This window comes from Scylla paramamosain, chromosome 16, assembly GCF_035594125.1.
Source record: "Scylla paramamosain isolate STU-SP2022 chromosome 16, ASM3559412v1, whole genome shotgun sequence".
NCBI lineage: Eukaryota > Metazoa > Arthropoda > Malacostraca > Decapoda > Portunidae > Scylla > Scylla paramamosain.
The window spans coordinates 7,850,503-7,866,014 of record NC_087166.1 but is presented as its reverse complement, the minus strand read 5'-3'; the positions used below and the strand labels follow the sequence as shown (position 1 = coordinate 7,866,014).

At 47.1% G+C, this 15,512-nt stretch overlaps 1 protein-coding gene across 9 annotated transcripts in view; it reads right to left on the bottom strand.

The window, feature by feature from the left end:
- LOC135107962 (dachshund homolog 2-like) overlaps nt 1-15,512 on the bottom strand; it is a 106,160-nt gene that overhangs the window by 53,380 nt on the left and 37,268 nt on the right. For 7 of the 9 annotated variants that reach the window (XM_064018452.1, XM_064018446.1, XM_064018448.1 and 4 more), the window contains one exon: nt 6,740-6,793. The exons of the other annotated variants lie outside the window; for them this stretch is intronic. In XM_064018452.1, coding sequence (XP_063874522.1) covers nt 6,740-6,793 — 54 coding nt within the window. The remainder of the gene's footprint in view (nt 1-6,739; nt 6,794-15,512) is intronic. 9 annotated transcript variants of the gene reach the window in all.

Genomic DNA, 15,512 nt, shown 5'->3' with positions numbered 1-15,512 from the left:
TTGGTCTGCTTTTGTCTCTCATTAAAACCGGGTAGCCAATGGCAGGAGCGTTTGCTGGTGTACGCATGACCACTGCTGACGGGCATTTGCTCTCTCTCTCTCTCTCTCTCTCTCTCTCTCTCTCTCTCTCTCTCTCTCTCTCTCTCTCTCTCTCTCTCTCTCTCTCTCTCTCTCTCTCTCTCTCTGAACGCGGTCATTTATAGTTTCCCTTCCTTCGTTTGATCAAAGTTGCTCGTCCTTAGACTGAAAAAAATAATAAGACAATAAAACTGCAACTGTATTCTTATGACTGTGTTGCTTTATATCGTTTGTGTTGGTGGATGCCGCGTTATTCTACTTGCTGCAGACAATGACATTGATGAGGAAGAGAGGGAATGAGGAGGAGGAGGAGAAGGAATGCCGCGGAGACTGGCAAGTGTTCTGGTGCCCTGGCCGCGTAACCTATTGTTGCCCAAAGATAAGTAACGACGAAGAGCAAATCCCAAGTAAGTGGTGATCCAGCCGCTGCCCCTCATCCCCCACCCCCCCGCCGCACCCTAGCACGCCGCCCCCTCCCCCCATTCCCCTCTTTATGGAGAGCGCCCGGCGTCGCAGCCATCATCAGAAACAGTTAAATCAGCGATAATGAACCTTGATTATCCACAAAAGTAACATCGTAATACAGTCTCTCGGGCAGCCGGTAAATGTAGCTTGGCGGGGCGTCAGTCCTGGATGGGGGACGGGCCGTGCAGAGGGCGTCGACGGGCAGTCCTCAGCTCGGGACGTTTGGTGTTCGTCACTCCTGACAACCGTCCATTGTGACTTGAGTTATCACTCCCGTCCCTCACCACGGGTAATGATATAAAAACTTCATAACTTCTACGGGTTCACATTACTGCGGCGGCGCAAAAAAAAAAATATATATATATATAGATCCGAGGCGCCCCGACTTTTTGTGAAATTTTCAATCTTCATCAGATCAAATTTCAACTTTTGAAATTATTGTAGTCACTCAATATTCCCGACTATTGAAGTTTTTATTCATTGTTTTGTCCGTAATTTTGTTTCCAAAATTGATTAATCATGTTGTAAAGACGTGGACCCGATAATCATGTCAAATTCTTCACCACAGGTAACCACACCACCTGTTCATAATTACTGGTAGTTGGGACGTGATGGCTGGCTGTTGGCAGGCTGGTGATTGTTGGCAACGTGAGGGTTGCTGGCAAGGGAGACGGCTGCTGGTAAAGGCATGGCTGAAGGTCGGATGAGCGCTCGGCAATACGTGTTGGCAGAAAGGAATATTGTTGTTGTCAAACCTTCACAATCGGCAGCAATACTCTCAACACCTCGAGGGAAATACACCGGACGGCTGGCAGCGCGATGGATATTGACAGAAAACCACAAATTTTCCGTCACCGTTTAATATATAATGTGTTGAGCGTCTGAGGACCGTGGTAGGCAAGCAGGAGATGGAGTACGGGCGGCGAAACTATTCAACTATTCTTGCCAAAGGAGTTAACCTGTGACAAGAACATGAGGGAACAGAGGCAGGCGTCCCTTAAGGTAGTTACTGAGAGAGCGAACCTTTCCCTGACGTGGCTGCGAGGTTAAGGGCGGCATGTCCCTGAGTTATGGGTGAGGGAGGGGATGTGGGAGGAACGGGAGAGGGCGGGGGAGTAGCATAAGGAGGGGGCACGGTCTTGGAAGCCGTGTTGGGGGCAAAGAGGATGCTGGAGAAGTCAAGGATGAAGGTTGTCGGTCTGAGAGGAATGACTCAAGGAAGAATCTTAATATCCACGCTGTATTATTGGAGGCATATTCACAGACTACGACAATCAGCGGTATTCTCCTTTACTTTATGGGCTCCCCCAGGCCTGGACTTGAACTGGACCGAGTGAGGTTAAAATAAAAGCAAGAATAAAAACAGGAGGAGGAGTCTGTCATGGTTGAGTGGTTGGCGGCGGCGGCGGCGGCGGTGGCAGCGGCGGCGGCGGCGGTGGTGGTGATGGTGATGGTGGTGGTAGTGGTGGTGGGAGGTTGAGGCGCTGCAAAATGTGACAGTCGCTGTATAAACTCGCTATCCTCGACCGCTTCTCATGCCTCTAGCCATTATCCAAACACTGTGTAGCTTGCTCACTCGCTCACTCCTCCTCCTCCTCCTCCTCCTCCTCCTCCTCCTCCTCCTCCTCTGAAGCATATCATCCTTCATTACAACTAATTTCAAGACGCCTTACTGCATCGCTTCTCCCTTGCCTCATCACAAAACACACGCGCTTCTCCTCCAGGCGATAACTTTACGCATCAAAGCTTCACTATAAAAGACGGCACTGGTGACTGACTTTTTTTTTTCTTTTTTATTTGGTCATCTCTTAGGCAATTGCATTCGACATATCAAGCTCGTCTGTGCTCACCTTTCTCTCTCTCTCTCTCTCTCTCTCTCTCTCTCTCTCTCTCTCTCTCTCTCTCTCTCTCTCTCTCTCTCTCTCTCTCTCTCTCTCTCTCTCTCTCTCTCTCTCTCTCTCTCTCTCTCTCTCTCTCTCTCTGGTAGACAAATTCCTCTGAGATACAAGGGACGCAACTGACAGTCTGCTTTCTCACCCCCATGTCTTCTTGAACTATTTCTATCTCAGTCACTCGTCATTGTGCATAAATAAACTAGAGAGAGAGAGAGAGAGAGAGAGAGAGAGAGAGAGAGAGAGAGAGAGAGAGATTCTTTGATCCCTCCCTATCGTCATCAATTTTATATTTTCTTCCCTCTCTCGTGAATTAAACTCATCACCTGCAATAATTTTCTTCCATACACGTCGTTCGTCCGCCATCACTCCTCGCGAGACTCAACCTGGTTTTCTTATCGTCCGTATCTCCTGCTCCTCCTCCTCCTCCTCCTCCTCCTCCTCCTGAGCATGAGTAAAGAGGCGTGAGTCATAAACAACCAAAATTCAGGGAGGATACCACTTAAAAAAAAAATGGTTTCCGTATCTTCTCTCCTCACTTTGCCAACAGTTTCCCTCTCACTCTGCGTCTCTGCTCCTCGATACGCCCTGAGTGAATTTATAATTTGAGCTGGTATTAATTGGGGACACAGGGCGTTCAACTCTTCATCTGTAAACACACACACACACACACACACACACACACACACACACACACACACACACACACACACACACACACACACACACACACACACACACACACACACACACGATCCTCCCCTCCACTTCACCCTTACCTTCGCCACTCTATTACCTCTACACCATCATTGCCTCTACCACCACCGCCGCCACCACCACCACCAACACCATCGCTATTCCACGTCTTCACCTAAAACCACTAAGAGTCACTAGTTATAAAAATGAACCACCTACCAACACCCCTTTCCCTCCCTCCCTAGCCAACTTCAACCCACACCTCCCTCAGCCCTTCCCCCTTAGTTGTGTTTTTCCCTCTACAGGAAGCAGCGTCTTGAAAAAATTCCAATCGTTCGCCATTTCCTGTAAAACGAGACTCATTACATATTATTCGTCGTGCCCTGGAGCCGAGGGGAGCTGCGTGCCCCTTGTTCTTGTTCCTGCAGGTTTGCTTGAGTGCCCCGTGCAATGTAAACAATGAAAATCACGCGCCCCACCCTTAATACAAATATGAGTAGGCTTATACTGCTAAACATTGGGTATATATACGTACAGCAAGTGCTTGTTTTTATGTATACGTAAACACACACACACACACACACACACACACACACACACACACACACACACACACACACACACACACACACACACACACACACACACACACACACACACCAATTGACCAAAATACTCCTCACACGGGCTTGAAGAACCCTCAAGTTTGCCTGACATTTCCGACAACGTCAAAAAGAGAGTTTTTTTTTTTTTTTCACGCCCTCCCTTACTCCCCCATCACTCCTCACCCTCTCTCACCTCGCCGTCAGTACAGTGTGAGAGTGTGAGTGTGAGAGAGTGGGGCAGAGGAGAGGCGTAGTTTAGAGAGAGGAAAGGGAGCTGATGTCTACCCTCCTTTCAGTCCCCCCTTACTCTCCTCACTCCTTAAGACTTATCACTGTGTTGACGTGAGTGAGTCATTTAGTGTGTGACTTAACGCGCGAACATTAGTGGCAGTCTCGTTCTTTATCATCACCTTTCTTACGTTCATTTCGGATTCAGTGGAAGTCGTAACTTTTAACTATTTTAATGGTGCGTGTCATCGTTAGTGCTTCCATTTAGTCTAGTTTACATTATTTATCTCTGTTTTATTTCACGTGTTCAAGCGCCGTTTCTTACTGCTGATTATTCTTGGCTTTAAGTGAGGCGGCTCGTAAATTATTTCCTCAGTGCATAAACTCACTCGTGTCAGGAAAAGCAAATCACTCGGTAGTGTTTCTCTTTCTCCTTCTGCATAATGTTTATCTGCTTCTCTCCCTCCCATAAGTCCTCCCCATCGTTTGTATTTCTTTACGTTCACCTCTTACTTGCGCATACACACACGCACACAAACACATATATTTTTCCTCACACCTTCTTTTGTTCATTCACTCTGCAAGTTTCGTGAAGTAGTTATACCTCGCATGTCATAACAATTTCAAACTGGTGATGGATGTTGGCGCGTGTGTCTTGGCGTGAGTTATGGAAAGCAAACAACGAGTCGTCATTAGGCCAGTGGAGGGAGAGAAACGAGGGGGCAAAACACAGCCTCCTTGACACCAGCTCACCACGATGCGCTAACATGTGTGGTGACAGCTACGCGTAAGGAGGAGGAGGAGGAGGAGGAGAAGGAGGAATGAAGCCGAGGATACAAGGAAAGAGGAGAAGGAGGTGGAGGGAGTGTACACAAGAAGACAGCGAAAAAGAGTTAAGGTTTTGTTGGATTCTGGGAAATGTAAGAGGAGGGAAGGAGGAAGTGAGACGAGACAAAACGCTTGATTTCCAAAAGACAGACGACAATGAGGTGAGAGCTACACACACACACACACACACACACACACACACACACACACACACACACACACACACACACACACACACACACACACACACACACACCAACTAGAATAAAAAACAGTGGAGAAAAAAACTTCCCCTCATGTTTGGTATTTGTGTTCGCGGTGACCCGGGCTGCCTCCTCTGTCAACGTTCTCATTAACCCATAAATGAGCTATACAGTTAGTGGAGTAACATTCGCCACCACGCGGAGCTCTGAGTAACACCTTGAGACCTGACTTGGTGTTATTCTCTTGAAGGTTACGTAGGAAAAGTGAATAAAGGCAGTGGTTAGTTATTTTTGCATGTTGAGTCTGTGTGCTTCAAGCTATTAATGTATTTCTAATATCTCTCTCTCTCTCTCTCTCTCTCTCTCTCTCTCTCTCTCTCTCTCTCTCTCTCTCTCTCTCTCTCTCTCTCTCTCTCTCTCTCTCTCTCTCTCTCTCAACCCTACCGTCACTCCGTCCTTGTCCTCCTCTCTGCCCATTCCTCACCACCGCTACCACCGTCAGCGCCACCCAGGCCATTTCTCCTCATCACTACTTCCACCCATAATCAGACACGCCTAATGGGATCCTTGGCCCTTCCTATATTCATCACTGAGGGAGAGAGAGAGAGAGAGAGAGAGAGAGAGAGAGAGAGAGAGAGAGAGAGAGAGAGACTTTACATACGGTAACCAGAGAAGCAAAGACAGAAAATCATTGTAAATTCTTAGCCAGTAGACAGGAAATAAGTTTTTGTCTTTATCTGTTGTTTTCCCTCGCCCTTTTTCCCCCTTTTCCGTGTGTGTGTGTGTGTGTGTGTGTGTGTGTGTGTGTGTGTGTGTGTGTGTGTGTGTGTGTGAACCTGTAGCGTGACGGGCGGAGCTGAGTTCACTGCACGCTATGGGAGATTTAGCGATGAAGGAAATATTAGGTGGGCGGCTGTCCCTGGCGTGGAGGTGAGTGATGGGGCGAGGGAGGGTCGTGTCGGCTCCTCGCACCACCCTGCCGCCGGACACCGCCACTGCCGCTCACAATAATCCTCTTCATGACAGTTACAAACGGTCTGGATTTGCATGTGAGGGGACAATGACAAAGCCGCCTGTCAGGGAGTATCTTATTGTCTCTGCCGCGAGGGGGAGGCGTAGAGAGAGAGAGAGAGAGAGAGAGAGAGAGAGAGAGAGAGAGAGAGAGAGAGAGAGAGAGAGAGAGAGCTACTAGTTCTACAGCAGAACCCTTGTTCACTATACCCTCCCACCTCTCCCGGGTCTAGTGTCACTCTTGTTGTAAGTTACCGTGAAGGAAAGGGGAGGGAAAGGGAATGGAGTGGTGCTGTTGTACTAAATGTCTCGCTTCTCCTTCTAATCTGTCTAGTAAATTTTTTTTCAGGTTTGTTTATGCTTTTTTTTTTTTAAAGATTATCATTTATCGTATGTTTAATTTGCGTCTTTTTTAAGTTTTTTCTTGGTTGGTTTTGGCTCAGCCCCCACCCGGCGGTCGACTCTTTCTTGCTCGCTGTTTCCTTTTGATTCTGACGTTCGTTCGGGATGTGTTATCTTCAAAGGTTTCTTATGTTGGAAGGAGGACTGTTCACGGCCCGCCCACCCTTTGCTTATGTAGTCTCGCGTGCGTCACTACTCTAATCGTTTATAAGCGACGAGGAAGAATTTTTAGTGCTTTTGGTTACACGTAGAGAGAAAAATAAAAAGATGCTATTTACCTGTAATCAGATCCTATGGTTCGTCAATTGTTCTTTGTAACTCATATACTTACACTCGAAAATAGCCTGATGTCTTGTCTCTACATCTGTAAACAGGGTCCCTCCATCTGCGGACAAGTGGAAACATTTTTAATTTTATTCGCGAACGTGGAGGGAGAGGAAGGGAGAGACAGAAAACGCAGTGTACATGTTACTGTGTGTGTGTCATCAGGTTTTACTCAGGGAAGTTGAACAAAGCTAAATAAAAAGGGGAGACGCCAATAACTATACACACACTACACCAAGCAAGCGACACCCTAAACACACCCTGTACACCCACATACATCCATACACCCCAGCCTTACACTCTACTTAATGGCAGCCCAACCTGCATACTTCAACACACCTGCTCTGTATCCACATGATTATTGGCCTTTGCCTCTACTTCTCCCCTTCAACTCCCTTTCATTCCTTAATACATTGCTCCGTTTATATATTACCTCCTTCCCTATTACACCCTTTTAAGTCCACTACATGCATTTACTGCCTCCATTACACGAGCCTCATCCACCTTCATCCATTCACAGCATTCACATTCACTGGGTCACTCGCCTCACTCCCCATCCACACAGTTACTTGGCACCCACATCACTTTCACACCAGCACCTACGCCCACACTACCCACCTACGCCTACAGTAGCCAGCCCATTTCACACGACCTCTCAGAATTTAGCATCCACCTCGCTCACTCACACCACTCAATTCTTGCTACTCTCCGTCACTACCACTACTGCTACTACAACCACTATTATCTCCACTACCACCACTACCTTGGCTACTACAGAGTTGCCAGAGAGAGAGAGAGAGAGAGAGAGAGAGAGAGAGAGAGAGAGAGAGAGAGAATCAGAGCAATCCTCACACCTGGCCCTGCATTCCCTGCCTCGCCAAACCATTGCATCTTTCCCTTATTACTTCCTCACTACTAACTTGCCTAACCAACTGTGTCAATTATCACTTGGCGCGATTAGGTCCAGTATATATCCCACCCCGTGCGTTCAGTTCCCCCGCCGCGTCTGTGAGCATTCCTGACCTGTGACTGTGGGGGCCTTGTTAGTCTGCCAAGAAAACTCCCCCCTGGGATTAGCACGAGACACATATTAAGTCCGCTGCGCCTCCGATAAGATCTCTCGCTCCATAAGGCACCATTAGTCTCTCAGCGCCATCTCACCGGAATAAAAGGCGGTCGTGTCGTGGATAATTTAGTTCCCGGTTCGAGGCAGTCAGTAAAGGTCCTCTCTCATTGCTATTCATAAAGACAACCAACCACCACCAACCACTAAAACAAACCGACTGTAACACTTATTGATCACAAACTGCACTCTTCCCCTCCCCCTCCCCCTCTCTTTGTAACTGCCCCCTTAGTCTCTCTCTCCTTTCTCCTCTCCCTCCCTTCTTCCCTCTTCCCCTCCTGCAGGCTCTCCGCGGCACACGCCCAGCCCTTCAGCATAATTAATACCTCTTCGGCTCCATTAGTTCCTCTTCATCTTAGTAGTGACCCTGCAGCCTATTCATTACAACTTGAGGATCGTCAGTTCACCGCACCATGCTTAGTGTTCTCTCTGTCCCCTCGTGTCCTTAGATGCCGCGGTGTAGTGCCCCTCCTCAGTGGCACTTAAGTTTTCCCAAGGACTCGACATTCACTCTTCATTCCTTTCGCTTCTGGTACTCCACATTGGTCACTTGTTCTCTTAACTACTTACTTTTTTTTCTAAGTTACTCCTCATCCCTCCTTATTCAACTCACTTTTAGTTCTCTCTACATTGATCACTTGCTCTGTCCCCCTACTCTTTTTCTCCTCATTATTAACCACACACTAGCATCCTCACTTCTCTTCACTCGTCCTTTTCGTTCTCCTCCTCTTCCTCTTCGTCCTCCCTCAACTTGACACAATCACTTCAGCGTTAATTAGTTTGCTCAGTAACCCGGTACACTTGACGGACAAACGACTTCGTGTGACCTCGAGTCCTTCCCCAAAGGGCGCCACCACACATTGCAAAAATTCGACTCTTTTATCCCTTACCCAAAGATCCACAGACCATCGCGTGACACCAAGTTGAACGGTCTTCTCTGAGGCGGTGAAACTTGACCCCCTCCTAGCAATGGACGAATCGTGTGCGAATTATGATAACGTCCAATTAGGAAGACTTGTATATATGAATTGAATTACACAAAAAAAGACGTCTGAAGGAGAGGAAAGACGATAAGCCGAGTATAAGTGGGTTAGTGGAGCCTCCAATGAGTTCCTTCACACTGCTGCACAACCTGAGTATTATTATTTTAACGCTTCTCATAGTGTTTTATTCCTTGGCAGGATGGCGGCGACTCCTGCAGCAATGCGTATACTGACAAGTGCCTCTCACTGCACTAGACTCCCTTCTCCCTCACTCGTTCTCTCTCCTCAGCGTTCCTTAATCTTGCCTCATGTTGCGGACGAATGAATAGACAAGTTGCTATAATTTCAGGCATATGTAAAGGAGTCATGTCGATTTCCTCTTGCCTTCCTCCTCCTCCTCCTCCTCCTCCTCCTCCTCCTCCTCCTAGTTGACCTAGGCAGAACTCCGCTGAGGGTAATAACTCCCTGTCACTCCCGCGCCTCGGCCCGGCTGGCCAACGAGGTGCCGCACTTCATTATTATCCATTAAGCAGGGCGAGACACCGCTAAGCTGGTCCTCGGGCATAATCAGGCAATGTATCGCGCCTAATCTCCGCGATCGTCAGTGCTGAGAGGGCGTTAGTGCCGCCACGGAAGGTAGGCGTTACATTTGTGGCGGCAACTTGAACTATGTCTTATATTTCCCGATAGAGATCTTGCCCCGGGATCTAGAGAGAGAGAGAGAGAGAGAGAGAGAGAGAGAGAGAGAGAGAGAGAGAGAGAGAGAGAGAGAGAGAGAGAGAGAGAGAGAGAGAGAGAGTCACAAAACAGTGCATGTGGGAAGTATACTCACACGTGTTCCTGTCGCCGCATTACTCACCGAATCAACAGAGCACAGTATCACATTCATCGTTGCCTATCGAGTCGTGATCTCGAAATACCCACCGCAGAAGAACAGAGCCGCCGTGTTCCTCGAGTTCAAACGCAGCCAAGAGAAGGAGGTGAGCCGTGAGACTCCCACCAACTCCACCTCTCACTGCTGTTCCTCTTACTCCTCTTTCTCTTACTCCTCTTCCTCCTCACCCTTTGCCACTTCAGTCAGGACTCAATGGTTGGGCACTTTGACGCCTCAGAAATTGCAGCAATAACACGGGAGCGGCAGGCGGGCGGGCGGGAGCGAGCGAGGGTTGGGAAAGGCCGGGCGTTTGTTGTTTAGGTGTGACATACCTCGAATATTTATGGAACACGAGTTTTTACTGAGGTGACAAGTCAGTCAGTCCGGGAGGGAAGGGAGAGCAGGATGAGGGAGAGGGAGAAGAAGGGGGAAGTGGAGGAGGGAAAGAGAGGAGGGAGAGGGACGTCCCTACCCAACACTTTACCTCTATTTACATACCCTTTAACTGCCTTCCTGTATCTTCGTTTTATCTCGTCGCTTTATCTCGCAGTTCATCTGGGCGTTACGGATCGTGTTGAGCGGCTGTCGTCACCTGCTGACTCCCCTCGCCCTTCCCTTCCCTCCTCCTCCTCCTCCTCCTCCTCCTCCTCCTCCTCCTCCTCCTCCTCCTCCTCCTCCTCCTGCTTCTCCTCCTTGTGTGCAACCGAGGCCCCTCCTCCATCGCTCCTCACACCTACTCTGTCCCTCTCCTCTTCATTCATCTGCCACTTTCTCTGCACATTCTCTCTCTCTCTCTCTCTCTCTCTCTCTCTCTCTCTCTCTCTCTCTCTCTCTCTCTCTCTCTCTCTCTCTCTCTCTCTCTCTCTCTCTCTCTCTCTCTCTCTCTCTCTCTCTCTCTCTCTCTCTCTCTCTCTCTCTCATATTCCATCAGTATTTTTTTTTTTTGCTTTCTCCTCTTATCATCTTCCTATCATCATCCCTCTCTTCATCCCTCTCTTCATCTCTCTCTCTCTCTCTCTCTCTCTCTCTCTCTCTCTCTCTCTCTCTCTCTCTCTCTCTCTCTCTCTCTCTCTCTCTCTCTCTCTCTCTCTCTCTCTCTCTCTCTCTCTCTCTCTCTCTCTCTCTCTCTCTCTCTCTCTCTCTCTCTCTCTCTCTCTCTGGTCCCCTCACCTATCCCAACATCCCTCTGCCAGACAGGGCCTCCGCCTCTTATTATTACCTTAACAAAGTTATAAACAACGCCCTCTTTGCGGTCTCCACGCCCCGCATTGCCAGTGGCCGCTGCTACCTCGGTCAAAGCCTCAGAAGACTCACTGGTGCACTCACTCCTCCCTCCTTGCGTCCTTTTTCTATATTTTTTTTCTGCCTCCACCTAATTGCTTCTGTCTCTGTCACACCACATGCATATTTTTCTCTTTTTTCTCTTTCTCTCTCTCTCCCTCCAGACTAAACTTCGCCCTGAGCACACTACGTACACCAACTCACGGTATCATGCACTGCTTACACACACACACACACACACACACACACACACACACACACACACACACACACACACACACACCTTTTTGTATCATGTTTCTCTACAGTTTCACCACCATTACCGCCACACCCCGACCCTGTTCTCTCCTACACTATTTTGTGAGTTTTTAAGTCGTCTAAAAACTAAACATAAATAAGTCTTAGCTGCTTTTTTTTATTATTTTTTATTTATTTATTTTTATTTTTTTACTGTTCTAATCTTACAGTCAAGTTACATGTAAGTCCACAGTACCTATTTCCTGATGTATATGCAGTTGTTAGCTGCATATGTTTGTAGACAAGCTGTCGCCTACAGGTCTTCGCGCAGCCTTACCTTCGCAAGCTACAAGTACAGAAAAGTCCAGGATGAGCGATTAAGAACAAGGCATATTGTGAGATTTTCAAGGCAAGTAATAGACGGGCATACCACAAGGTGACAAAAATGGAGCCGCAGGAGCCACGCCGTGTGAACCAGTGAGGCGAGGCCACGTGGGAAACAGTGGGTTGATTATTCTCATGAGCTTAAGACACGAGCTTGCTGACAGGATACGTGAGGAGTGTCAGTGAGAGTCGAAGAACAAACGCTCGAAAGAATTATATTTTTAAAACCATGCAGAGGCGCGGAATAAATTGTCACTTGATACATTTAGCAACTATTTGTGTATAAGAAGATGAGTATATCTAAACATGTAATGATATAATAGTAAATACCTTAAACTAACACCGCATTATGGACAAACATTGAACCTCAACAAGAAAAAGTAGAAAGAGCAATAGACAAACGAGGAAGACCAACTGCCTTTACGGTGAGGAGGAGGAGCAAGGGTGATAATTAAGTGCACAGTAATGGCAAGAGTGAGAGTCGGGGGACAAAGGCTGACTGCAGGCGAGGGGAAGAGTGAGTCCCGTGGCAGCTGCAGCGTGAGTCAGAGTGAGGGTGTGACGGCCTGACACGCGATGGAGGAACCTAAGGAGACCCGAGGCAGGTGACGGGCGACGGGGAGCGAAATTAAAGGAACGCAAGGCGGAACCTAGCACCCAAAGTGGCAACTCGGAACCCGCCTCAGCCCAGGGACGGGAAGGGAGGGTGACCAGATAGACGGGCGGACAGACAGACGTGTAGTTTAAGAGAGAAAGAAAAAAAAAAGGTGTGAGGGTATTTGGTCACGAGTTGTGTAGTGAGGAAGTTTTGGGAAGCTTTGTGAGATGTTATGATGTCTGTTAGAACATAGGTGATTCTCTCTCTCTCTCTTTCTCTCTCTCTCTCTCTCTCTCTCTCTCTCTCTCTCTCTCTCTCTCTCTCTCTCTCTCTCTCTCTCTCTCTCTCTCTCTCTCTCTCTCTCGTAGCAATAAAATAGCATCTCTCACGCATAATAATCGTGGCCAAAATGGTGCAGCACAGGAGCCTCGCACTGGGCGCCCTTGTTCTAATGTCGTGAAGTTGGGCGCTAATGTGTCTTTTCTCTCTGTATTTACACCAGGCAGCAGGAGCGGCGCCCCCTTGTCCTTTCCCCCACCTTGAATGCTCCCAAACTTTACTTATCCGAGACCACAAGGATAGAACACTCTCTCTCTCTCTCTCTCTCTCTCTCTCTCTCTCTCTCTCTCTCTCTCTCTCTCTCTCTCTCTCTCTCTCTCTCTCTCTCTCTCTCTCTCTCTCTCTCTCTCTCTTTTACTTACTCCTCATATTCACACTATTACCAACATTTATACTTCCTTTCACAAGATTTACCTATTTCCATCCTTTTCTTGCCTATTCTTATCATACTTCCTGATATAATTTTTACTTGCCTTTTTATTTCCTATTCCCTCTTCCTCTCTCTGCCACACACTTTCCTTCTTTCCTTCCCTGCCTCTGTATTTCCTATTCCCTCCCCTGTCTCTATCTCACTCTTTCCTTCCTCCCTTCCTTCCCTTTTTATTTTCTTTTTTCTCCCTGCCTGTATCTTGCAATTTCTTTCCTCTTTATTTCATTTTCCCTCCCTACCTCTCTATCTCACATTTTCCTGTCTCTCTTCCTAGCCTCTTTATTTCCTATTTACTCTCTCTCTCTCTCTCTCCTCTCTCTCTCTCTCTCTCTCTCTCCTCTCTCTCTCTCTCTCTCTCTCTCTCTCTCTCTCTCTCTCTCTCTCTCTCTCTCTCTCTCTCTCTCTCTCTCTCTCTCACCTTTTCCTGACACTTTATTTTTCATTTCCTTCCTGCCTCTTTATTTCCTATTCCCCTCCCTGCCTCTCTCTACCTCACACTCCCTCCCTCCCTTCCCTCCCTCGCCTCGCCACGCACTCCGAAGCAGACGCGGTATGAGAAACAAGAATTGACTCCACTACTTAAAGAAATTAACAGATACTTGTAATCTCACGTAAGCGCTCCTCATAGCCGCTTTCCCCACAGTTTATTAGCTTGCATCTGGCGCGGCTCAGAACTCCATCTTGTCTCTACAGCGCTTTACTGATCCTGATGTCTTTAATCGGTTTAGATGATGTCCTCTGTTGGTGATGGAAAAAATAACGTGTTTTTCATCCTGATTTAGTACTGTTCCTCTTCTTCCTTCTTATCCTCCTCCTCCTCCTCCTCCTCCTATCCTGCTTTTTTTCTCGCTCAGAACAGATTAGAACAAAGGTTTTAATATTTTGATTATGAAAAAATTGCTTGTTTGGTTTTACATTTTGGATTTTGTTTTATTTTTATGTTTAGATTTTGGTTTCATCATTGTAGAATATGTAAACGTTTGGATGTATTTATTATTATTATTATTATTATTATTATTATTATTATTTCTGTTGTTATTAATTTGGTTTGCTGCACAGTTGACTATCGCTCAGTAGTTGGTTAATGTTTGTCCTCTTCTCCCTAGAAGCCTTGGCGGTAAGATGTGATATTATAAAGTATGTGCGTGCGGCGCCTTGCCTTAACCAGAGAAGAACGTTGGTCTGGCGTATAGGTAAATAAAATGTTGCTATTATTCCCATTACCGCCACCACCACCACTCCTACTGCTACTATATTAACGTAATCGCCGTTACAGTAGAAGCATGTACAGTTGCGGTAGTAGTGATAATAATAATAAAAATAATAATAATGATTATAGTAATAATATAATAATAATAATAATAATAATAATAATAATAATAATAATAATGATGATGATGATAACAGCAGCATCAATAATTTCATCAGATTCCTTCATTTTGTTTAAGCTGCGTCACTCCAGTTTTCATTGTTCTTGTGGTGGCGATGATTCTCTGCTCTTTCTCTCCTGTGGCTCCTTCCTCCTCCTCCTCCTCCTCCTCCTCCTCCTCCTCCTCCTCCTCCTCCTCCTCACACTTTTTGCTCCTCCGCCTCGTTCCTTCTCTCGCCAGGTTTTGTACTGCAGTAGCTCCCTCCCTCCCTCCCTCCTTCCCTCCATGATTACCCTCCCTTCTTCTTCTTCCCTTCCCCCGCCGCCCTTTCCTTCCTCCTCCCTTCCCGTGGTCTTACTTGCGCGGTCTCCAAACCTCCTGGAATGAATTTTTTTTTTTTCTTTTTTTAGGGATGGAGGGAAGGAGAAAGGGGGGAGGGAATGGATGGAGGGAAGGAGGAAGGGGGAGGGAAGGGGTGGAGGAAAGGAGGAGGGAGAAGTCGCTTGGCATGTCCTGGACCGTCTCCCCGTCTCCCCATCTCCCCATCTCCTCCCAAAGACCATCTCACCATCTCCCCTTCTCCTCCTGATCCCCCAGTAGTCTTCACGCCGTCCTGACCTTTAAGAAGAGAAGCATCCTGAGCGGGTCCTCTCTTTGGAAGTGTGTGCGTGTGTGTGTGTGTGTGTGTGTGTGTGTGTGTGTGTGTGTGTGTGTGTGTGTGTGTGTGTTGCTACTCCTGCTCTTGCTACTGTCTGCTTAATCAAACTCCTGCTACTTGCTTTTATTTTCTCGCTTTATTTTGTTTTCATGTCTGTTTTGAGATTGTTTACTTTATAGATGCATTTGTTGTTACTTTTTCTTCGTTCCTTTCTGTTCTCGTGTTTCTCTGCTGTCATTGACTTTTTAGCATTTTTACTTTCCCAATTTTCAGTTACTCTTTTTTTTTTTCTGAGAACTTGGACTTGCATCATGTATTTATTTTCTCTCTCGTTTCTTTTCTGCTTGCATTGCCTTGGTCGCGTATCTGAATAACAAAGGAGTGCGGACTTAATTTGGTTTTGAGTCCATTAGGCAAACTTGCTGTGTTCGGGTGTACCCTGCACGCCTTAATTTTGAGTTCGGTTTGAGATGAGATACGTAGTTTAACGTTCATCAGGCGTG